Source organism: Malus domestica, chromosome 02 (genome assembly GCF_042453785.1).
Source record: "Malus domestica chromosome 02, GDT2T_hap1".
Classification (NCBI taxonomy): Eukaryota; Viridiplantae; Streptophyta; class Magnoliopsida; order Rosales; family Rosaceae; genus Malus; species Malus domestica.
The window spans coordinates 12,374,620-12,399,855 of NC_091662.1; the positions used below are offsets into that span (position 1 = coordinate 12,374,620).

General features: G+C 36.1%; 3 protein-coding genes, 1 long non-coding RNA gene and 1 pseudogene across 24 annotated transcripts; 4 read left to right on the top strand and 1 right to left on the bottom strand.

Moving 5' to 3' along the window:
* Window positions 1–1,538: 1,538 nt before the first annotated feature.
* On the top strand, window positions 1,539–2,695 carry LOC108175208 (uncharacterized). The gene is made up of 3 exons (XR_001792095.3): window positions 1,539–1,674; window positions 1,785–2,278; window positions 2,390–2,695. It is a non-coding gene; the product is annotated as an uncharacterized lncRNA (long non-coding RNA).
* A 3,356-nt stretch (window positions 2,696–6,051) lies between these two features.
* LOC103418313 (geranylgeranyl pyrophosphate synthase, chloroplastic) lies at window positions 6,052–7,953 on the top strand. The gene has a single exon (XM_008356445.4). The coding sequence runs from the start codon at window positions 6,639–6,641 to the stop codon at window positions 7,761–7,763; it is 1,125 nt and encodes a 374-aa protein (XP_008354667.1). The 5' UTR covers window positions 6,052–6,638; the 3' UTR covers window positions 7,764–7,953.
* A 2,947-nt stretch (window positions 7,954–10,900) lies between these two features.
* Window positions 10,901–17,163, bottom strand: LOC103418314 (uncharacterized). Of its 21 annotated transcripts, none has more exons than XM_029091374.2 (11): window positions 16,544–17,163; window positions 16,174–16,292; window positions 16,034–16,056; window positions 15,716–15,831; window positions 15,105–15,143; window positions 14,420–14,498; window positions 13,343–13,415; window positions 12,729–12,883; window positions 12,153–12,216; window positions 11,509–11,664; window positions 10,901–11,050 (listed from the first exon to the last, which is right to left on the bottom strand). In XM_029091374.2, exons 4-9 carry the CDS (start codon window positions 15,740–15,742, stop codon window positions 12,179–12,181), a joined length of 411 nt encoding a protein of 136 aa, XP_028947207.1. In that variant the 5' UTR covers window positions 15,743–15,831; window positions 16,034–16,056; window positions 16,174–16,292; window positions 16,544–17,163; the 3' UTR covers window positions 10,901–11,050; window positions 11,509–11,664; window positions 12,153–12,178. The 21 variants fall into 21 exon arrangements, with proteins under 21 accessions (XP_028947207.1, XP_028947211.1, XP_070664706.1 ...); XM_029091378.2 differs by having other exon boundaries at window positions 11,509–11,577; window positions 16,544–16,764; XM_070808605.1 differs by having other exon boundaries at window positions 11,509–11,577; window positions 12,706–12,883; window positions 16,544–16,764.
* On the top strand, window positions 17,053–21,580 carry LOC103418328 (UPF0496 protein At2g18630-like). Its single transcript, XM_029091346.2, has 2 exons — window positions 17,053–19,103; window positions 19,541–21,580. Exon 1 carries the CDS (start codon window positions 17,967–17,969, stop codon window positions 19,089–19,091), a length of 1,125 nt encoding a protein of 374 aa, XP_028947179.1. The 5' UTR covers window positions 17,053–17,966; the 3' UTR covers window positions 19,092–19,103; window positions 19,541–21,580.
* LOC103407122 (pentatricopeptide repeat-containing protein At2g01390-like) lies at window positions 20,627–23,490 on the top strand (annotated as a pseudogene).
* The last annotated feature ends 1,746 nt before the right edge of the window (window positions 23,491–25,236 follow it).

Consider the following 25,236-nt stretch of genomic DNA (forward strand, 5'->3'; position numbering starts at 1 on the left):
AATTAATCGATTCACCAATGTTGCGGTTTGGTTTTTGGTTTAACATGTTTCTACTATTAAATAACAAATTCATTTGGAAAAAAAATAACAAATTCAGAGCAATGTCGAAATAAATACTAGAATATTTTGTAAATCCTTTTATTTAAAAAAAAAATCATCAAACCGTCAACCTCATAACTTAATTTGACAATCTCATAACTTCAAAATACTTAAATCTCATAAATGGACTAAAAGTCTTAAACTTATAATCTCATAACTTCAAGATGTTACATATATTATTTATTATTTTATATATTTCATTATAAGCAATTTGGTCCGTTAATCCACGGTTTGTAAAAACGAAAACCGTATATAATAAACCGTGTATTTCAAATTTGATTCGGTTTTATAAAGAATGGACAAAAAGAAAATAACAAACCAACCCAAACGATTTGATTTGGTTGGTTTTTTGAGTTTTCAGCTTGTTTTGCCCACCTATTATTCTTAAAGTATAAATATATCGTTTATTAATATTATAACATTTGAATTATTAGCGTAATGTCACTTCATAAACAAAAATTTCCACAAAGTAGGAAGGCCCAATAAGGACAAGAATTGTCTGTCCTCCCATTTCTGGTGTCTTCCTGTTTGTGTGGTCACGGTTAAGTCACATCAATATTTTATATTACTATTTATTTTTATTTTATTATCTTTATAAAAAAATTAATATAAAATATTGACGTGATTTAACCGTGACCACACAAAACAGGAGAGCACGGGAGGGCAGACAATCCTTGTCCACCCAATAGATAGAAAAACAACGTATAGCCCAGACTTGATGAATTGGTTTTAATATGGTGTATTGATCACACCAATTACGCGGTGCTGGAGACCAGATTTTGATTCCCAATGATGATTTTCAAAAGGATTGCGCATTCATTAGCTTGGTAAGCTCCACTCTACATTCAAGTTTCAAACTTTTTTCCTTAATGCGCTTAACCCTAATTTTTCTTGGAAGCTAGGAAATGACCTCTCCATGGGGTTTAATGGCTTTGAGATGATGGGTTATTGCTTTATGTAGTTGACGGTATGTTTCAGGCTACGTGGCATGGACACTGCGAAACCCTGACAAGTCTCAAACACGCTCCGGACATGGTTTGGACACGGTCAAGACACAATTAAGATAGGGTTAAGATACGGTCAATACACGATTAAGATACGTTAATTACATATGAACTTTATATATATATATATATATATATATATATATTGTTTCTGTCACCTATCTAGGTATGTATATAGACACATTGACACATATATGATGTATATTTCCTTGGGTCCAATTATTAACTCTCCTTCTTGTTAGACACAATAAACTTGGAGAAACTATTGAACCTGCAATCTATAGGATTAACCCTGGCAAGTCTCAAACACGCTCCGGACAGGGTTTGGACACGGTCAAGACACGGTTAAGATAGGGTTAAGATACGGTCAATACACGATTAAGACACGTTCATTACATATGAATTATATATATATATTGTTTCTGTCACCTATCTAGGTATGTATATAGACACATTGACACATATATGATGTATATTTCCTTGGGTCCAATTATTAACTCTCCTTCTTGTTAGACACAATAAACTTAGAGAAACTAATGAACCTGCAATCTATAGGATTAACGATGACCTGGTAATGTCTTTACACTCTGTCTATGTATATATATATGTACATATTTGCTGAAGTTATGATTTATAAGTAGCAGGAATTATCTGAAGCCGTTTAGTTATTTATATTTGCAGGAGTATTGTATTGAGATATATGAGTGATCTCAAAAGAGCTGGGAACCATACGTATGTCGCAAATGGTGTCCGAGTGCAGTTCACCGTGATTAGCCCTTATGTGAAAATAACTCTAGAGACAGATACTGTCCATTGCTTGTCGTGGGAGGTTGTTACGGTGCTCAACTGCTAATATAGGGAAACATCTTAAGATTTCAGAAGAAGTTGTCCAAAATTCCGAGGATGTGCCATTTGTGTCTTTCCCTATTACGGAGCTTCGTTTACCACACAAGTCTCTTTGCTCTCTCCCTCTCCTGTGATCTTATTTGTCGACAAATCTGCAGCGACCATGGCTTTCGATTCTGCAGATGGCTGGTTTTTTCATCTTCAGCATTGTCTTCATGTACTACAAGTAAACTGCCAATATAACGCACGAGACAACTTTCCATGACGCAGATCCTCAGTTTTCCTGTTAACATTTGTTGAGGGACTTCAGATAGTTACGTTGAAGATAGGTATGGCATCATTTTACACTAGTAATTTCGGTTTTTACTGTCTTACTGTCCTTGTAACTACAACTTGGCGTTATCCCTAATGCTGTTTTCACTTGGTCGTGTGTTTGCCAGTGCAAAAAATGGACCAGCATCCACAATGTAGGTGTACCGATTCACTTCTTGGATTAAAAGTCGCATCGAGTTTCACGAGCATTATGTCACATCGATTTTCTTCTTTTTTCTGTTAGGTCCATTTCTCGTTTTGTGTCGTGTGTACTACGTTGTTGCGGCTTACCAAAAGACTTGTAACTTTGTTTTCAATGTGATGTTTAAGGCAAAATGTTAGTCATCGTCGAGAAGTGATTAAAAATTCTTGGTCACTCATCTTTAAATTTGTATTAAGAGTGAAGGTTAAAAAGATGTGTTTTTAATGTTTAATCTCATCTTGGACATTAAATTTAAGAGTAGGTAACTATGAATTCTTGGTCACCAAAAGAACGAATCTCTAAGTTCAAGATATGCCAAACTTTCAGAATTTCAACATTCATTTTGATTTCGATTTTGGAATTTTCAAAAAATTTTGTAACGTACATATGTTAAAATTCACTCAAAATTTTGAATCTAAATGTTTTTTTTTGTTGTTGAACAAACGGTATTATCTATACTAAGAGGGATGAGGTGAGTTTAGCCTCACAATGGGCTAGTAATAATGTGGGTCGAATTCGCCTTGAGCGAGAATCGAACCTAAGAACTCCCACTTACAAGTGAAGAGGAATAACATTAGAACGTAGTATTAAATGAGAAATGTTGTTAGAATTGAAAATTCATACCGAAAGTCAAAAAAACACTATTAGTCTATCACATTCTTTCTTGAAGAAAACTCATACCTAATTAATGTAGATCATATGTCACTCAGTACTATGGTCTGGTAATATTCCTCTTCACTTATAAGTAAGATGTCTTAGGTTCCAATCTCGTGGATAGCGAATTCGATACCAAATTAGGTTGTCCATTGTGTGGCTTAGCCGAACTTCCCTTTCCCCTAATGTAAAAATATCGATATCGTGCTACAATGGAGTCGAGTTCGGGATGTGGTCGGGGCCCAAGCCGGGATGCGACAATTATATGCTTATAATTTTCAAGAGTGTAAATGTTTTCTTAGTAATATAAATTTTTTAATATTACTTATTAGATGCAATGTATCAATTGTATTAATAATAGCAATTTATTTAATATCATTTTTTGATATTTTTCATTTAGTTAATAATATAAGTAAATAAATAAATATATAAATATCATAATGGGGAAAACCGTTCCCCGATCAAAAATCCATCACCGGACGGGTTCGGTTATGGGGAAAACCCGTTCGGGAATTCTACAGGTTCGCGTTCAGGGAAAATAAACGGGTTTGGGTATGAGGATGGCACATCCGAACCCAATCTATCCTGTTGCCATCTCTAGTTATGTGAAAGTAAATTAGAACCTCAGAGAATGTTAGTGTTATGTTTTAAACGTAAGGGGTATTGTGAAAACACGATAAACCTGAAGGGGTGTTAGTGTAATTAACCCTTAAAAGAAATTGAAAGTTATGGGATTTTTTTTTGTTAAAGAAAATAAAAAAATCACAGTTTTGTCAATCCTCATGGGAATCATGCTTAAGAAACTAGGAAAGTGCTAAGACAATCTCCAATTGAAAGAGTTAAACATAGCCAAGTCCAAAATTATAGCCTTACAAAAATTAAATTTTAAATAATCAGTGTCAGACCATACTCATATACCATCTCCAACTGAAGGGGATAAGCATAGCCTCCTCAATAATTTATTAGTTTTTTTAAAGTTTATATTTTAAATTTATTAGTTAATTTAATTAAATTAACTCTAGATGTTTTCAGATTTAGCCGTTGAATTTGAATCAATAATTGCAATTAAGGAGCTCTGCCCAAAAAAAGGTTAGGAGGATGGTTACATTTGGGCAGACTGATGCTTATTTGGCCAAATAATGGTCTGGTGGGTGTCATAGAATTATAGCCTAGTCATTGGTTGAAAATGAATTTTTTGAAAAATCAAGCTATTTTTTAATTTTTATACCCTTAGCTCTCTTCTTTGAAGATGACAATGGGATGCAACGGCCCCTCTCAATGTAACATGGGACACTTCGGAGTCTTGGAGATTGGATTTAAGTAACTTTTAGAAGGTAAAAGTTTACAAACAAAGTACTGCAAAAATTACACAAACTGAATTTAAACAAGAACAACAAATCCTTCAATGCTTGTACTTCAAGTAGTTAAAACTTAATATATTTATTTTGCATCCAAGATTTTATGTTCGAATCTCTGTTTTATCCATTCCCACTTTGTGTAAATACAATGAAAACTTAAGGGTTCTTCCACAGGGCATAACAATGGACAACAACCCCAAGTGAATATTTTTGTACTGCCCCTTGTTGGTCTCGAGGGACAGAAGATGTTAAGGTAGCTGACAGATAATCACCGATTTAAGGACGAAAAAAACATCAAATCTCATAGGCAATATTTGATGGCTAGATGAGATAGGTTGTAATCAATTAAAATGGATTTGAGTACAGTTCGTTATTTGTTGTGTCAAATATAAGATAAATATGACTAGATATGATGGATTATGAGTCTACAATAGAATGTGTTATCTAATATATCCTTGTACATAAGTTACAAGTCTCTATCAATCCAATTATATCTGGAAGTGGATTGTCTGCCCTCCTATTTCCATACTCTTCGTATCCTCTTCTGTTTGTGTGGTCACGATTAAGGCACTTCAATATTTTATATTGATTTTTTTATAAAAATAATAAAACAAAAAGTAATATGAATATAAAGTATTGACGTGATTTAACCGTGACCACATAAAACAGAAGAGGATAAAAAGTGTATGAAAATAGGAGGAGAGACAATCCACCTCTAATGTATCTTAATGGCCGAATCTTATCTAATCTACCGAATGAACCCGTACTTTATTATAATTGGAGAAGTTGCACGTCTGAGTCAGTTTAGTTGGCTGTCCCCTTTTCTCTTTAAATCTTGGGCTCTTTGATAATTTCTGCTAGTAAAATAAAAATATTTTGATTTGATTTGATTTGCCAACAAGCTTTTGAGTCAAAACTAAAACAAGCTAAAAGCCAAAAGCGGCCGGGAAACAAGTAAAACCAAACAACTTAATGCTTGTGAATTCTCCGTGGGATCTGGTTTCTCTGCCCTCTTTTTATACACTTTTATCTCATTTTATTTGTGCGATTACGGTTAATTCATGTCAATATTTTATATCATTATTATTTTTTATCTTATTATCTCTATAAAAAAAAATATAAAATATTAACGTGGCTTAAATATCATCGCACAAAATAGGAAAGAATGAGAATATGAACCGGAAGAGCAGAGAAGTTGGGTCCTTCTCCGTGCCCGTTCGTCAGCAGCAAACGCTAAACGGACCCATTTTGTAAGTTCTGGCCATTTAAATTTTGTACAAATTCAAAAAATTGATTAATTTATTTTCCCTTTCTTTTGGGTGTTCAAAATTCAAAGAATCTGTTATAATTAGATAAATGATAAATACGATTCCAATTCTACGTTGTTTAGTACGTGGAAACGCACAGAAAATTCAACATGTAAAAGAGGCGTGACTAATAAGATGTCAATTTTGTAATTAATAGGGTGTCGTAGCAGTGTGTATGTTTTCTTCCGTTTTTTGAATTCTTCTTTCCGTAACTCTGATGACAAGGTAGTGTATTTCAAACCAATCACGTATGTCATGTGAGTAAATTCAAACAACCAACACATTGATAGAATTGCATGTGAATTTCTCCTATGGAGTCGATCTTGGTTGCATGTAAAATTTGCTTCGTGGTGTCAGAGAGTAACTAGTTGATCAAAATATTGTGTCCACACTCTTTAAACTGAATTCGAATGACACTCGTAGAATTAGAGTAATTTAGAATATCGCTTTAGAAAGAATAAAAAAAAACAAAAAACATTCGAATTGGCATGCAGCCTAGGAATTCCACCCAACCCAAAATCCTATCTCCTTGACACCTTGTCCTCCTCTAGTCTATTGGTTGGTTGGTTCTCTGTACTCGTATTGCTCTCACCACCTCCCCTCCCTCCCTTCTCACTCTCACTCACATACTTTCTCTCTCTAAACTGTTACTCTTTTCATTTTCTCTCTCTAGAATTCCAAAATGGGGATGTGAGCTTGCATATTGCAATGTGTCAATGACCTTATTTGGACCCCTCCTGACTCACCACGTTCCCCATATAACACTGTAAATCCATCCCCGCATTACTGCAATTTCAGAGCAAAAGCAACAATCTTTGAGCAAATTCGATAGAATTTCAAAGAATTTCAAGAAAAAATGAGCTGCATGCATCTGAGCTCATGGGTCCAATTCCAGACCTGCTCAATGTTGAATCAAGCAGGCAGATCCAGATCTTCCCAATCCTTCCACCTCCTCCACCCCCTCAAAACCACCATACCCATATCCTCCGCCGCCCCACACCGCCGTCGACCCACCTCCCCTTTCGCCGTCTCCGCCGTCCTCACCAAGCAAGAGACCCTCACAGAGGAATTCGACGAAGAGTCCCGGAAACCCACCTTCAATTTCAAGTCCTACATGCTCCAGAGGGCGGAATCCGTCAACCAGGCCTTGGACGCCGCCGTCTCCCTCCGTGACCCGATTACGATCCACGAGGCGATGCGGTATTCGCTTCTGGCCGGCGGCAAGCGGGTCCGACCAGTCCTCTGCCTCGCCGCGTGCGAGCTCGTTGGTGGGTCGGAATCCATGGCCATGCCGGCGGCCTGCGCCGTCGAGATGATCCATACCATGTCGCTGATCCACGACGACTTGCCATGTATGGACAACGACGACCTCCGCCGCGGAAAACCCACCAACCATAAGGTGTTCGGCGAGGACGTCGCGGTCCTGGCCGGCGACGCTCTCTTGGCCTTCGCATTCGAGCACATCTCCCTGTCTACCGTCGGCGTGTCGCCGGCCCGAATCGTCAGGGCAGTCGGGGAATTGGCCAAGTCAATTGGGTCCGAAGGACTCGTGGCCGGGCAAGTGGTGGATATAGACTCAGAGGGGTTGTCCGATGTGGGACTCGAACAGCTGGAATACATCCACCTCCACAAGACGGCGGCGCTGCTGGAGTGCTCGGTGGTTCTGGGGTCGATTCTGGGAGGTGGGTCGGATTCCGAAATCGAAAAGCTGAGGACTTTCGCTCGGTACATTGGATTGTTGTTTCAGGTCGTCGATGACATCCTCGACGTGACCAAATCTTCCCAGGAATTGGGGAAGACGGCAGGGAAGGACTTGGTGGCGGATAAGGTGACTTATCCGAAGCTGTTGGGGATCGAGAAGTCGAGAGAGTTTGCAGAGAAACTGAACAAAGACGCCAAGGAACAACTCGCCGGTTTCGATCCCGAAAAGGCTGCCCCTTTGATTGCTCTGGCGAACTACATTGCTTACAGGCAAAACTAAAGACACCCTTTTGTTGTACCGTAGAATTTAATGTTAGTTCGTGGGAATTTAGAATGTCTGATCCGCATGTTTGTGTTGGAGAACTGGATAAGAGTCGACACAGAGTTGGGTCAAATATACACATTTTTTCTTCTCCTTGTTCAGTCCGTGTCTTTACATTTGATTTATGTGAAATTAATGTGTTTAGCTATTCGCATGCCTTTAATTTCCTTTTTACAAATCGATAAGATAGTCTACACAATTTATCCAACTTCTGAGAGGGGATGGTTTGAACCGGGACGCAGACGTCGTGGACATCACTTTGTCTTCGTCTCCCGACTTGCGACCACCGTCACCATCGTCTCCTCCCAAACGGCCAAACCTTCCGATAACGACCACCCCATCACTGGCCGAAGAGATTGTCGAACACCACCATCGTCTAAAGGCCAACGCCTGCAAATCGAAATCGGCCACCAGTTCACCATCATCTCATCTCCTCCCAAATTAAGGAAATGTTCTAACCCCTTAACTCTCTGCATTGAGTTCAATTGAGTACGAATGCCAATTCTTCAATCTTCTAAGTTAAGGGTTTGCAGAAATCGGTTGAAATTTTGTATGTGTAGTTACGGATGGTTATTTTGTGGTGGAAGATGCAGTGGAGATTATAACAATGAACAGGAGGTTGGTCCTGTTGTATCTTTCAGAGTTATGTTAATTGTGATTCGGATTTTTGGCAACTATACAGCTTGTAGAAATCACTTTTGTAAAATACTAAAATTGAAAAACAAAAACTTGGATCCGTAGGGACCGGCCAGTTTCAAACGGATCGGGTTAGGTTCGGGTCTTTTTTGAGAATATCATGATCGGTCCAACCCCACCTCGTTTCATTTTCAAACAGGTCATGTATGGTTGCTCTAAATGTGGACCTGGCCCGGCCGTGCCACCCTTAAGTGGACCTGGCTAGGCCCGTGCCAACCTGGAATTTAGGCGGTGGTAGAGAGTAGGGTTTCAGATTAGGAGTGAAGTGATGGTTCTCTTTTGCACATTTAGTGAACGGTTAAGATTTTAACTCATTAGAATATGCGGTTGAGATTAATTAATCTCACTAAAAATGGAGCTAAATACATCTGACAATTTTGTGTCAAAAATAAATGGTGAGACACGAAAAAATATATTATTTGATTTACTTGTATCATGACGTGTAGAGTACTCATAAATCTTACCTATTGGATTCATATAAATAGATAAAACCTACAACTTTTACCAATATGGATGTTTAGCGTGTTGGTAACTTGGCATTAAGTTGCTTTGTAGTATGTTTTTAAATTTGTTTTTTTTTTCTTTTCTATTAGAGCAAGTTCATCCCCATCACAATTGCCCGAGCAATTGGGCATTGAATATTGTAAAACCCAAAAATCCCCCTCTACCATAGCCCAATAAATCAGACCAAGCAATCAGGTAGGGATTGCCCATGTGAGCTCCTGAGTTTATTTCACATCAGTTACTTTATATATATTTTTGCGTCAGGCGCATAAAAAAGAAAAAATCTTAAAAATTATCATTTTACTGTTGGGCTTACGTGGCACAATATGAGTTTCTGAACTGCACCAAAAAAAAAAAAAAAAAAACTAATGAAAAGAACTTGAAAAGTTTTAGTTTTAATAAAAAACCATGTTATTTTTACCAAAAAAAAAAAAACTCATGTTATAAGTTTTGTTTAATGATTAGTACAAGGCTCATATCAAAGTAGTCCAACTAAAAATGGTCAAACTATAATAAATTATGATTTGTCGATTTTACCCCTAATTTTTGTAGGTTGAGTTCCAGATTTTCTTCGTTAATTGAGTTCATCGTTGTTTTGCAAACCTTATTCTTTTTCTTTGAAACAAAAATATAGATCCTCATGCTATTTAATTTATATTTTGTATTATTTCGTTGAAATGTGATTGTCGTTATTATTCATAGTGTATTCGAGGTATTGTTTTTCAATTTTTCTTCGTCAATGGAGTTCATCGTTTATTTCTCCATAAAATAATTTTGAGATCTGCATGCTATTCAATAATAACGACGGGTCACTGTTTTTGGATTGTAAAAATAAACTGTTTCTGGATCCAAATGAAGTAGACACACTGTTTCTTAAATGTAAGCTAAAAAATAAATAGTGAAATTCACTGTTTTTGGATTCAAAGCAAAATAAGCACATTGTTTCTTAAATATAATCAACCAATGCATGAAAGAAAAGAAATAGTCAAAGGTTACAACATAGACTGTTTCTGGAATCTAAGTTATTGTTTCTGAAATTTAAGTCAATGTTTCTGGAATTTAAGTCGCTGTTTTTTGGATTTTGGTTATTTTCTTTCCAAATACAATGTTTGTTTGTGCACAGACAAAACAAGCACTGTATCTGATTTTTTTTTCCAGAAACAATATTATGTTTTGGGTTGTCTAGAAATAGTTTTATGTTTTGGTTATTTTTTTTTCCAGACACTTTTTTGCCGGTTTCTGCCATTAAACTTTTTTGAACTTGTTTCGGCAGCTTTGTTCCGATGAATGCTTCATTTTTCAACTTTGATTTGGTTGTTTTTGAAATTGGGGAATTCGATTTGATAGGAAGACAAAGAGTTATTATGGTGGTTTCGTGCTAGGTTGAGGTTGGTGAAGAGTTAGGATAATATCGAATCATTTAGGGGTATTTACGGAAGTGTAAATTTGTAGCGGGGTGAGCTTGTAAGTTTGACCCGTGGACAATAGTTTTGGATGATTTTTTATTAAACTTTGAGCCATTTTGGTTAAATAACATTTTAAAATGATTTTTGGTTAAATATTTGTTGGCCCAAGCCCTTTTCATTAAAACTCTAAAAAACAAATAAAAAAATCAATGATTTTCTCCAATCATACCCAAAATTGTTTGAATATTTACATCAAACAAATTCACCATAACAAAGGGAGTTTGATCCAAACGGCCTGTAGATAATATTATATTATTTGACAAAAATATCAGTCTAAAATTCTTCTCGCATGGAGTCAATGAACTAGACTCAGATACAAATGAAAAGTCAGAATTGGAAGGCGAAATGGCGTTGATTAGAATTTTAGAAAATACTAGAAATATGGCCCGCGCGTTGCTGCGGGGTTAGTAACTGTGTAAAAAAAACATATTTCGAAGCTATAAGAGATTATTAAAGAAGGTTCATGTATATTAACACTGAAAGATGTTTGAGCTTTTTGAAAGAAGTTTAACATGAAACGCATAAATTGGGTAAATGCAGCTCTTGGAATCCTTTGAACCACTCTATGAATAGTATGACCTGTGAGTGATTGATAGTGTAACAAAAATTAGTAAAAGAGAGTAAGAGTTTTATATATGAAACTATATTATTGGAACCACTTTATGGAAAGCTGTAGTGCTAAGATATACTCGGTTATAGTTTCAAAACTAATAAAAGAATGCAAGACATAATATATACACAGAAAAGTAAAAACTATTTAGTTTGAAAGATACGAACGATTCAGCTTGCAGAAAATGTGGAGTGATTGAGAAAATGGATCATTAAATTAACTGTTTTTCCTTTCCTTCCATTTGCTCGCTGCATAAACAGTAGAGCAGCTCTAGTTTTTCAGTTTTTTTAATGTTAGGAAAAATTCCACTTCATTATACATGCATATTATTTTCTTAGTTCATATATGAATTTGACATTATCTCTTTCAACCAGCAACCAAAATCACTTCTCAAAGAGATTATAAATAGAAGAGAGTGGAAGCTTACCCAAAGCCAATTTCGAGTAGTAGTGTCGTGTTACTCTCTCCATTTTCTTATTTTTAGACCCAAGAATCTCTGCAGTTAAATGTCAGAGTTGGGTTCCATTGGTCTTTCAAAATATCCAGACAAATTGCTCCATTTTGACTACTAATATTAGGGTGCCTTCAACATATGAGATACATACACACAAAAAAACATTATTAGTGATCCAGATGCATATCGTTTCTCTGAGTATTCCAATTCAGCAGTCCCTAGAATCTTACACAGTGGCACCTGGCTGTTTCTCCTACTTTACAAACTGTTTTTTTTTTTCTTTAAAGCACATTCTGCTGATAAATATATTCTTCACAAAAATTATGTAATACAATTGTACATTAAGTGCTAATAATCTTCATAAAATGGCTATTTACATTTCTTCACAACTTGAGTGATCTCTCAAATAAATGATGGATGAGGTTATAGTTTATCCGTACTTTCACATTTACATTTGCCCACAATTTAAGTGTTATATTTAAACTCCAAACGATGCATAGGTTATCATGCAGTTACATCATTATACTAAAATTCACATCCAATAAGAGTATAAATACACCTAATTGGTAATATCTTGAGAGAGAGAGAGAGAGAGAGAGAGAGAGAGAGAGAGATACCTGGCAATGGGTCGATTTGCCATTAACTAAAGAACTCGACTTTTTCTTATGATTACATCACCACCTTCAAGAAATACATCAATCAGTAAAATATGAAGTGACAACACAAAAGAAAATCACAGATAAGGTTCTCATTAGCGGTGAAATTATTAGTATTGCACTAAAATATTTAGTGATAAGGAGATAATGATTTAAACAATATTATCTCAATCATCATTCTGATAAAGAGAATATGTTCCAGATCACTATTACAAATTATAAATGTGAACGGTATATTTCTCACCTTGCGAAAATATAAAAATGTATATACATTTTTACATATTCACATGAATATAAATGCGGGATTAAAAATTATATGAGATATTTTATAGCGTCAATTTTCATAAATAATGTTGAGTGAAAACAGAGAATTATGAATGGCAATTCAATTTATATGTATTATCATGAACGGAACAAATTTGGATACCAAGAGAAAAATCTATTCTTTCAAAGTGCAAAGAAGAAGATAATTGTTCATTCAAAAAGTTGGACTAATGATAACTGCATAACTTACAAATGCAGTATTGAGAGGTATACCAGTCAAACAAAGCTTGCTACATGCTGCTAAACAATGTTGAATGTAAAGCTTGGATACCAGACTTGTTCCTAGCTTGAGGTGTTTCCAAAGAAGGAAAATTTGACCTTCTATTGTAATAAATTCCAGAGAGTGTCTTGGACAGTTGTGAATACAACTGCAAAATGTAATAAAGACAGTTAGGCAATGATTCAAAAAAAAAAAAAAAAAAAAAAAAAGATGCATAAAAAGTTCAAAATTGAGTTTTGGGAGAGAGTGGAGAGAGAGAGGTGGTAATTCAACTTGTGAAATTCACAAATCAAACATTTAAATAAAGTTCAATCAAAATTTAGAACAAAATGTTAATTAGAAATATGTTAAAATGGAAGTAAAAAAGATTGAAACTTGCCTAATGTGATGTGTACAACTTTACCATCTGTTTGCGAAAAATATACTGCTGTGACATATCATATGTTGATCTTACCTTCTTGGAAGTGATATTAGTTGTTGATTGCCAGGTAGCTAAAATATTTACAATATTTTAAATTATGAGACAAATTATTCTATCAAAGTTGTGTGATAAAAAATAATTTATACTTCTATATTGACGCAAGTTATGATTTTAATTTGCATATACCTTGGTGGAGTTATTCTGTGTATGAGTTTCTTGCATTCATCATCCATGTTATGTGAAAAGCTGGTTCCAAGTTCTACAAAAAGTCACAAAGAAATGAAATATAAAATTGGACCAAAAGGAAATTTGAAAAAACAGAAGGAAGTAAATATTATTTCAGTCATTTTCCGATCTTTGAATTGGAATGACACATAACATATGACTAAAAATATGACTAAAACTTTCTAATTAAAGTCTTAACTATTTTATAAATTTTTATCAGCCAATACTGGAAAATGAATGTAAGTAATGCTGAAGGAGGCAAACAATAAAAGTCGAAGTAACATGTAAAACCCAAAACGTTAAAAACATGGCATACCTTTTTCAAGGACAAAAAATATCAATTTTTTTCCATGCAAAAATAAATATCTCAACAAATCAGTGCTTCATTTGGTATTCTTCTTTCCAGTTTCATATCAAAATCTATTTACATCCCTATGTTCTATAAAGAACAATTGATATGTAAAAATTATCTTATTTACATCCATGTAGTTACAATACACATTAAAAATATCTTGTTTTCTAGGTCCCAACTTTTCACATTGTTGTGAAGTACTTCACTCTTCTTTGCAGCAAAGAAATGTTTTTCTTGTACCATGCATAGGATTTTTTGAAATGGATTAAAACTAACATGCGATATAGAACTTCTGTGTTTCACTTACTTATTGATTGGGTTACAATCTCAGCATGAGAAACTCATTTCATGATTTGAAAAACATGGAAGAATTGTATAGCTAGAGTAGACAATCTAACCTATGATTTTTGAAATACAAAGTAGGATAAATTTGCTATATGGAGATCCCACAACAGAACCAACTTATAAATATTCTAAACTCTCATCCAAAATTCAAACTGTCTGCAATTCTATAAAAAAATATAAACTTGTATGACAATTACTACAATTTGAAGTAAAATTTAAACCATGCAATAGTCGAATTTAATAACTCAACAATATTAATATTCTCAAGATAAAAAAAAAAGCACAAAAAATGAAACCCCATATAAAAAAATCCAACACTTTGTACAGAACATAGGCTTTACCTTTCTTCAAGAACTGCAATTGAAATTGTAGCAGTTGCGTTTGTTGGGTGGTGGGAGTCATTTCGCTGTGCAAGAGTTGCTGAAAATTTACCAAAATTTTAATAAGATAAAGAACAAAAATAGTAATCACAAAACTCAAATTTAAAGAATAGTTTTGTAGCTCCTAAATTTTTTCTAGAGAATACAAACACTCTTGCCTATCTCAGATGGCTATAACTCATGAATCCAAATCTCATTGAATCCTCAAAATTTTAATAAGATAAAGAACAAAAATAGTAATCACAAAACTCAAATTTAAAGAATAGTTTTGTAGCTCCTAAATTTTTTCTACAGAATGCAAACACTCTTGCCTATCTCAGATGGCTATAACTCATGAATCCAAATCTCATTGAATCAAGCCTATTCTCTTAAACCAAACATGAAATTGTTTCATGATCTGCAACTAATATGATTTACAACTAAAAAAAAAAATTAATCAACTCGAATCAAATACAAATCCAAGTCAATTTAAACTTACCAAGCATAACAGAACAAATCATAGATAAACAATCAATCAAACAGAACTGAATGAGATTTAGCTGCTTCAAAAATTTCACATTAAACCCAGTTATAAAGCACAAAATCCTACCCAAAAATGAAAACAGAGATAAAACAAAGCAAAAATCGAACAAAAGGGGATGGGTACCTCTGTTTTTGACTCGAGATCTCTGCGTGCTTTGAATTTCTGCATACAAAATATATTACTTCTGTAACACTTGACACAATTTCGAAGGTCTTTAATAGCTCAACTCTTCGTATCAATTGATTTTTATGATAACATCCTGGGTTGGTATAAAATAAGATTCATGTTTGCTTATGATTATTTTTTTTTAAATTCCCAAGCAAGAGGATTAGTAATGGTAAAGCTAAAGTTTGGGGATCCACGTGTGATTTGGCTTTTGATGTTCAAATGAAGGAGAATGAACTTGTCAATGTAAGTTGGTAAATATTTGATAGAGTAAAAACTATGTTTAGCCACAAAATACTACCATGTAGTCAGATGGAAGCATTAAGGATTAATTTTCATTAATAGTATTCGATCTATTTGCAGACATTTTGTATGAAATCCTTTTTGGGTGGTTAGTCAGATCAATTAGGGATTAAATTTAACTAAAATGGCAACGCATTTTAAATAAAATGATAATACAATTCAATATCCTACTCTTTGAATTGGAGATTAAGTAGAAAATATTACCCACATATTCATAATTATGCATGAAAAGTAGAAATTCGAAAAGCAAAAACTAAATCACTTACATGGCAGGTCTTCAGCAAGAATAGCATTGCTGCAACCAAAATTGATACCAATAAACCATATGAATCTTATTGATTATGAGTACCAATTCTCTGGATTGGGCATTGCGGGGTAAGATCTGCACTTGTGGGTAAAATCAAATTAGGTTGTATTTAATCACAGGCGCACCAGAAAATTATAAGACTAAAAAAATTATAAAACCCTAAGATGAATTTAAGCAAAACTCAGATCAAGATTCTAAGTGGATTTATCAAGAATAATATTAATCAGAAATTAACACTGAAAATAAATAAAAATAAAAAGAATTGAAATTTTCATACCTTTAAGTTTCAACGTTTTTACTCTGGAATCCAAGCAAAACCCAGATCAGATTCTAAGTGGGTTTCTCACAAATAATAATTTAATCAGAAATTAACACTGAAAATAAATCAAAAACACAAAAAAATTGAAATTTTCGTACCTCTAAGTTTTTGGGTTTTTACTGTGAATCCAATTGAGAACTAAGGGCGGAAATTGCTGGAGGAGAAGACAAAGAGGGAGGCAGCATGGGTTTTGGCGATGAATGGAAAAGCACGTCAACTTCCAAAAAAAAAAGGGAAATCTAATGATCAAATTCAAGAAATATTTAATCTCACAAAATTTTAAGCCAATCAGTTACGCGGCCAAATCAAATTCTATGAAATTCTAGCAAGATACAACCCCAATAGAACACTAATGAACGATAAAAAAAATACGAAATATCAACAACCAAATTCGGTAAAATAACAAACCACGGCGAAATATCAAATATTTGGCTCCTGGGTAGTTGAGAAGAAGTGAGATTTAATTACCTGTTCAAGGCTAGAGAAATTGGGTGCATGATTAGACGGCAAGGAGATCGCAAAGCAAAGACCAAAAAGATGAGGAAGCAGAGATCGAAGGATCACGAAGGAGAGATCGAAAAGATCAGGAAGCAGAGATGGAAGAGATCGCGAGGAGGAGTGTAGGACGCATGATCGAAATCACCAACCCGTTGCGGAGCAGCTGAGAATTCTGTAGTTTAAGGTTTCTAGTGTTTTCGGAAGAAGTCGAGAGATTTCTACCGGAAACCATGGTCAAAACCGTAATTTTACTGTGGAAAACGCAAAAGAACCTAGACTTGAAGAGCAGCTGAAGGGTAAAAACGGAAAACACTGACGAATGAACAGTAAGAAGAAAAGAGAAAGGAAGCACGGATGAATGGACCAAACGAAATAAACAAAGCAAGCAGGGTTAAAATCGGTATCACACTGCTCTATGAACAGTGTTTCAGTTATGTTTCCCTTTTAGTATATATATAATTTGACCACCACAGATCCTCAAATATTCAATTAATGGTTAAATATACTTTTGCTTCACAAGTGACTGTGTGAGAGCTACTCGGTTGAGAAGGCCAGAGCAAAAAGAAGGGTTATCTGCCTGCATTGAACGTGATCTTCTCCGGATACTCTTGTGAGGAGATATTTAAATTATATTTGTTTATCGTATATTTATATTTAATTTTAAATAAAAATATTTAAAATAATTTTAACTTGCACCACAATGTAAGATAAAGGTATACCATTTGAAGATCCTGAAAATTGATCCGGAGAGGATCTTCATTCGCCTGGCGTTGGTTCCACTTTTTCCTCTTGGTCTTTTCCTTCAACTTCGTAGGACCATGGCTTTAAAGTATGCGGTACACTCCTTCCTGATTAACGAAAGAGAAATTGTGCTCTAGCCCATTGCCACTTTCCCAATTTCCTCTCACTTTCCTTTTTCCCATTTCACCTACTTCTTTGCATTATTCTGCACCATTGACTTGTGGGCTTTGCAAAGACTCAGTCTTCGGTTCGTCGTGTTGGATTTTGCTTGTGTTTGGGAGTCTTGAACTTTCTGGGGGGTGTGGGGGTTTGGAGTGAGAGAGCAAAGCTACAAAGTTCATATTTTTCTTTGCATTCAAGCTGAATTTCAGGTGAGAAAAATCCATCAAGTTTTATACTTTGTGCAGAAATCTCATCTGGGTTTTTACTTTTGCTTTACCTAGTGAAATATTTAGCTCTTGGGTTGCTTAGGATCTAGCCAAATCCCAAGTCTTTGTGGTTAATTTTGTAGTTCTTCAACTTACTCATAGATTGTATTCGATTCGATTTCGAGCATTTGGCTGCTTGGAGAGCACTAGGAGGAAAAGTAATTATTTTTTTTTACTAGTCGAGCATAGTTAGGTGTTGGGAAGTTCTGATTATCTGAACCCAAATGATGGGAGGAAAATCCAGTAAAAACCTTGAAAACCTTGAAACTACTACCATCTCCCAGGACAGCGCCGATTTGAGCTCCTATGAGGCAGCTTGTAAGCTCGATCCAGCCTTGCAATCGTTTGATGTCAATCTCCAGCAGCGCACAAGCCGTGTCATTCACTCGCTTTCAGCTGGGTTGGATTTTCGGTCCCTATCCCTTGACTCGCTCAAGGAGGTTACCGATTGCTTGCTTGACATGAACCAGGAAGTGGTCAAGGTGATTCTAGAATGCAAGAAGGATATATGGAAAAGTAAAGAAATGTTCTCTCTTGTGGAGGAATACTTTGAGAACAGTCTTCAAACGTTGGATTTTTGTACTTCCCTCGAGCAATGTCTTAAGCGTGCGCTCAATACCCAGCTGATAATTCAAGCTGCAGTTAGGCAGTTTGAGGAAGAAGTAGGTGCCGGGGCAGATGGGAACGGGTGTGCAAGAACCTTAAAAGAATTGAGGGCGTTTAAGGCGGCTGGGGATCCTTTCACGGACGAGTTCTTTATACTGTTTCAAGCAGTTTACAAGAACCAGGCATCCATGTTTGAGAAACTGCAACTTCGTAAGAGAAAACTTGATAAGAAGTTCAAATCAATGAAAGCTTGGAGGAGGCTGTCAAATGTTATTTTCGTTGCTACATTTGTCTCAGTATTGGTTTTCTCTGTAGTGGCAGCTGCCATTGCTGCACCACCACTTGTAACGGCCCTGGCAGGAGCATTGGCTATCCCAATAGGTTCAGTTGGAAAATGGTGTAATATTCTTTGGAATAACTACGAGAAAGGACTGAAAGGGCAGAGGGAGATAATCAGCTCAATGCAGATTCGAACGTTCGTCACAATGAAGGACCTGGATAGCATCCGGGTGCTTGTTGACAAATTTGAAATTGGGATTGAGTCACTGTTGCACAATGTTGATTTTGCTATTAGAGAAGAGGGGTCGGCTGTGAAGCTAGTGATGGATGAGATCAAGAAAAAGCTTGATGTGTTTGTGGAAACCATTGATAATCTAAGCCAGCATGCTGATAAGTGTAGCCGGGATATAAGGAAGGCAAGGACAGTGATTTCGCAGAGAATAATTGGGTATCCCAACAAATGAAAGGCCCTTTCGGTATGTATTTCTGATCACCCTTCTCTTCCTGGTGGTCTATTAGTGAAACGTATGCACCCTTCTAAAGCTAACTCTTCACCTTGGATCACATGAATTCGATTTGGCATTCCTTAAAGGCAAATGGTAGAGTCTATATTTTTATTTATTTATATATTTCGGGTTGAAGGAGTTACGTTGTTAAACAGGGTTATAGTATCGGTGTGTAAAATATCAGAGAAAGCTTAAATCAAAAGGATTACTTACCTACTATTTGATCTGTTTTCTTATTGCAAAACGTACTAGAACTTGATAGATTTTACTTTACTTTGCTGCTAAATGCTGAACATTTGGATTTGATGGCTACTAAGGGATCTCTTTTAAGACTGATTAATATAGTTTGTGCGGCACGCACTGTGCCGCCCTCTCACGAGTGGTTTTCTTTCTTCACCATTGTGTAGTTGATGTTGATCCCACCGCAAGCTTGTGAAAGGGAGGTGCCATGTGCGTGGTATGTGCAAGAAATTATTTCGTAGCTGGAATGTCTGCAAGCATTAGAAGAATGTGGAATTTGGAGCTCACTTTCTGCACTTTGAATGGTTATATGGATTCACAAAATGAGATGAGTTTGAGAATAGTTATATTTCTTGATTCTCTATCATATAGGTAGAGATAAAGATCGTTCGTCTTCAGTCTGATACATATTGGACGGCCTAATGAATCCAACGGCTGAAGAGTTTCTGCATGATGAAGGGGCTCGGTATTGAAGTTACACTTGGTTTTATTAGTCAATAAGCTGAGAAAGCATGCATTGTTGATAGGCAGAAATTTGTTTTATGATTTTGCTTCGTTGATTATATCGCTTCATCTGTGGAATTTTTGGGGACACATTAATCTCTAGTTTTCGACTGTTACATGATTAATTGATTTAAGAACTTCAAAAAAAGAACGGATTTCTTTAATTGCCATCTTCGAAACATGTTGAGATGATATATGTTTAAGCGTCCGAAGGTAAAATATGAGCACGAGGCGAGCCACATATTTGCAGATGATTGCACGTATTAGAAGTATTTTTCTGAGGCTTTGTACTCAATGGATTGGATCATGAGATATTAGTAATTACTCAAAAATTGTGGTTAACATTGTATGCAGTTATATGTGGTCTAACGCAAAAGTTACTGAATATTGACTTTGTCAAGTGATTTCCGCACGCTTATTTTCTATCTCTGTACCTTCCTATTTATTTTTGGTCATTGAACTAAACGAATTAAAGCATATTCAAACGGCATGAATAGATAGGGGTGTGCATAAGTGAAAATATGTGTGCAAAAATCATTTTCATTATTATCCGTCACAAATTACAATTTACAAATTGCTAGAATTGGACTCAAAACATTTTTACTTTCAAAGAAGATGAATTAACAAAGGAGTGCGGAAAAAGAAAAAATGTGTGGGGAACTCATTTGCGATTGTATATCGCTAACAGTTTCCGTAACCTCCTATGCGCAACACTAATGAACGACTCCTCCTATGCGCAGTTTTCGTAACCTCCATGGATTTCTGAAGCACCTTGCAGCTTTCACCGGCATCTGCCATCACCAAAGTCGAAAACTTTCCACCAAATCCATCCATTTCCTCAACCGAATCTATCCCCACAAACCCAACAATCCAATTCCCAGAAAGAACACAAAAAACCATCCCAAATCCACTCCAAAGCAACAACCTTTGGACCCGAAGACTTACATGCGAGAAACAGACGCAAACATTACAGAATCCTCAAATATTCGACATGGGATTCCGCTAAAGAACAACAGCACAGCCTTCCCATAAGATGGGATTCTTACACTGTGAGCCAGGTGCTCAAAACCCACTCTCCGATGGAAAAGTCGTGGCTTTTTTCTTTTCTTTTTTTCAACTGGGTTGCTGGGTTTAAAGGGTTTAAGCACGACCAGTTCACCTACACGACAATGCTGGACATTTTCGGAGAAGCCGGGAGGGTTTCATCAATGTCCCATGTTTTCAAGCAAATGCAGGAAAAGGGGGTTAAAATCGATGCCGTTACTTACACTCTGATGTATTGGCCTTCGAATGCCAGCGATGTCGATGGGGCTGTGCAGACTTGGGAGGAGATGAAAGCTCAGGGATATCCTCCCACAGTACCACAATTGTTTCTTACACTGCTTATATGAAGATTTTGTTTGGTGATAACAGAGTGAAGGAGGCTACTGATGTTTACAGGGAAATGACTCAATGTGGATGTTCTCCAACTTGTCGTACTTGCACTGTGTTAATGGACTACCTAATTGGTTCTGGTGAGTAGCATTTGCTTTCGCATATGTACTGCACTCTATGTGTTGTAATGTCTGAATGGGGTGATTGTTTGATAATTTTTTCTTGAAAGTTTCCAATTTGTGCATACGGTTATACTGGTTGTTTACGCACGGTGTGTGTTTGTTAAAGGAAGATGAGAGTTTTCGTGCTATGATATGAAGTTGCTTCCACATTGTGATTGCTTGCATTACCCCCCTCTTAATAAGATGATGTGAACTTACATTTCTTTTCATAGTCGTATTTAGAAAAGATATCATGTTTGTGTAACTTGCATATTAATAGTTTCATAAATGGACTCATCATCAGGGTCGTCTCTGACATTTTGGGACCCTGTGCGAATTTAATAAAAAGGCCCTCCTTATTTAAAAAAAAAATGTTGTTGGACAATATATCCATACAAAGCTCAACAATCAATAACCAAACTTAATTAAAATCAGCATCCCTCTTACTAATTGAATAATCTCCAAAATAAAGTCATGATTTTGGGTTCATCTATAAAAAAAATGGAGCATAGCTGAAATAGAGATATGAAAATACGTTTGTATTTGTGAAAGAAAGTAATACACAAATTAGTTTTTTATTGCTTAATAAAAAAAGTGAAAGAAAGTAGTACACAAGTTTTTTATTGTCAAAAAAAAGAATGTGTTTAAGCTCCGCTTAACCAATTGTAATGATGATGATTTTTCTTTTAAGCTTAAAACTTTTTTTATTAGAAATTTATACTCATATGTAATATAAGGGAGGATCAAAAAATTTGGGGCTCCTAAAAAATCCAGGGCCTGTGCCACTGCACCTTTTGCATACCCCTAACGCCCCCTCTGCTCATCATGCTATGATTTCTATGCATATACGCACTTTTGGTGGGATGCACAGGGACTCATCTTTGCGATGTTCCTCTCCCTCCTCCCCAAAATATCGAGAAAGTTATTGAATTTGTTATGTGTTTCAGGGAAATGCAAAGAGGCACTTGACATTTTCGGTAAACTGCCAGACGCTGGAGTACAACCTGATAAAGAGGCTTACAATATTTAATTCAGAAATTGTGCAAAGCAGGAGACACATGGACAATGAACCATGTCCTTTGGTTTATGAAAGAAAATCGCCTTGCCCTTCGTTACCCTGTATTTCTAGAGGCAGTCAGAACTTTCAAAATTGCTGGCGAGAGTGATTCCCTCCTCAGGCAAGTTCATCCTCACTTTTCAGTTGGCTCTGGCAATCAGGAGGAAAGTGAGTTTAGACCATCGCTGCTGATGCTCTTGTGACAATTGATGAAGGGCTTGTATTGATTCTTTTGAAAAAAAGAAAATCTCGTTGCCATAGACCGCTTGCTTGCTGAAAATGGAGATAAGAATATACAATTGCATTGTGCTATCACCTCAACCATCATTGAGGTAAATTGTGGACGTTGCAGACTTGATGGTGCTTTATTGGCTTTCGAATATAGTGTGAAAATGGGTATAATCCTTGAGAGAAATACATATCTGGCTTTGGTAGGAGCTTTGATCAGATCAAAGTCATTTCTAAAAGTGGTGGAGATTGCTGCAGAGATGATTAGGGCTGGATGTTCTCTTGGAATATACTTAAGTGCACTTCTAATACATAGGCTCGGGCGAGCTAGAAGGACACTTTGTGCTGCAAAAATCTTTAATTTATTGCCTTATGATCACAAGTGCACTGCAACTTACACTGCGTTGAATGGGGCTGCTCTGCTGGGAGTGCTGATAAAGGGCTTCAAATATTTGAAGCGATGCGAGGGAAAGGATTTTGTCCCTTTTTGGGCACATACAATGTGCTGTTAACTGGTCTCCGAAAGTGCAGTAGAGTTCATGAAGCTGAATGTTTAGGAAGGAAAAGAAGAGTATGCAGGCAGACGGTGAGTTTCAGAATGCTGTCCCGATTGACCAAAAGATTTGTGATTTTCTGTTTGCTGGGGATGTTGTGTCTTGATGCCAAATGGGCAAACGAGATTCCCCAATTGGTCTCGCGATGCAAAACAATGTGTCGCTGCTTGAGAGAATATGTCGTAGATAAGGAAGCACTTCTCCTGTCAACGCGATGGCTGTGTGTACGATTAAGGCAAGAGTTGTTGGTCGAAAATCCAGACTCTGGAAGAGAAATCACCCATGGGTTTCGTGTATTCGAATGCTTAGAAAGAAAGCTATCCAATTAATGGATGCAATGAAACTTTTGCGAGGGCAAGACTCGATATTCTGTTATTTGTGACAAAGTTCAAATTCAATAGATTGGGGTGGAAGTTATGTGGTTGACACACTTTTGAGTTGTCTTGATGGGCAATTAGACTTGTATGTAGGGGAAGGTTTAAGGCCTTGCTAAACATACTTTTATCCGTTTATTGACATGATTAATGATATGCACAGTGGAATTGCAACTCTGCGGATACTCTTCGGGTCCAGTTTTGCCTTCAATTAACGGGACGAATTAGAACGATATTTGGTTTTCGTGAGTACTCTTCCCTTGACTGTCTGCATTAAGGTTCCTCTCTTGCCCTAATCCATTTATAAAGAGCACTGTAAATGAACTAATTAAGTATAGAATTAAAGTTTAAAGGGAGTATTTCAATTACTTGTAGCATAAGTAAGGTCCCCTCTTTTTCCCGATGTTGGATTGACTCTCAATACGCCTCCTCATGTGGGATGAACATATCTTAACACATAGACAACACAAATCGGATGACGTGAAACACGTGTGGGTATTGGGCTTCACACATGGGACAACATGCTATAAAATATGAAGAAAGTTGAGGTTCCAACATAAAATCAATTGACAATATGGAGAATGAGGTAATACTTATAATCACATGCAAGGTTCATTTCACGGATGTGTGACTCTCTTGCCTTTACATCCTCATACCATTCATTGGTTTGATAGTGGAGTCTCAACTTTATCATGATATCAGAGTAGGTTGTCCTATGTGTGAAGCCCAACGACCACATGTACTCAATGTCACCCCTTTATGTTTTCCACATGTTATGTTTGAAAATTCATCACACATGAGGGGCATGTTAAGAGTATCAGTCTTGCATCGGGAAAATGAGGGACCTTATATGTGCTTATAAGTAATTGGGCTACTACTCATAAGCTAGTTGGTTTCATGGTGAAACCTCAAATTTCTTCATTTACAAAAGGCTAAAAGCTACTGCTAATTTAGTTCTCCAAGTTTCATTTTCTTTATGCTTTTGTAGGTGGTTATTATAATTAGCATTCCAAAATTATCATCATACACTCGTTACATTTGGAGTGATAAAAACGACTCCACTTTTTTTTTTATGGCAAAAAGAAGAGGAAAAAAAACTTACGAACAAGTTAAGTACCACCACCTTAGGAAAATTATGAAACCAGATATAAAGATTTGGTAGAGTATGTCCATAGTTTGCTAGAGCGTCACTAGCAAAATTTTCTTTTCGGTAAAATGTTGAATTCCTCGAACATTGAAAGTTCTGAGTAAGAAACATACATCTATTATGATAAAGGAAATTCTCAACGGAGATTGATTGGAGCCTTTAAGCACATCAATAATAGGTTAAGAATCAACAACAAAGTCTTATTTCATTAAGTATGGTTGGCGGTATGAATTATAGAACGTCAATACGCTCACTTTTGATGCTAAGTCTTCCGTTAGCTTCACGTACTCTTTGTTTTTATCTTAAAATCTATTTCCAAGTCTTCCTAAGTCTTATTTTACCCATTTCGTCTTGAGTCAATCTGTCTCATAATTGCACTTTCTAAACGAACATCTATAGGTCTTCGTTTCACATGTCCAAACTACCTTAATTGATTTTCTCTCATATTATTTTCAAACCACCTT

Bases quoted from the DNA above. Each gene is read 5' to 3' on its own strand.
- LOC103418328 (XM_029091346.2), top strand. From the start codon at position 17,967: ATGATGGGAGGAAAATCCAGTAAAAACCTTGAAAACCTTGAAACTACT.
- LOC103418314 (XM_070808572.1), bottom strand. From the start codon at position 15,742: ATGCTATTCTTGCTGAAGACCTGCCAT. The intron at 14,499-15,047 runs GTAGGATTTTGT...GTAAATTTTCAG, and splicing joins ATCTCTGTTTTCATTTTTGG to CAACTCTTGCACAGCGAAAT. The intron at 13,416-14,419 runs GTAAAGCCTATG...GACTTTTTGTAG, and splicing joins ATTGCAGTTCTTGAAGAAAG to AACTTGGAACCAGCTTTTCA.
- LOC103418313 (XM_008356445.4), top strand. From the start codon at position 6,639: ATGAGCTGCATGCATCTGAGCTCATGGGTCCAATTCCAGACCTGCTCA.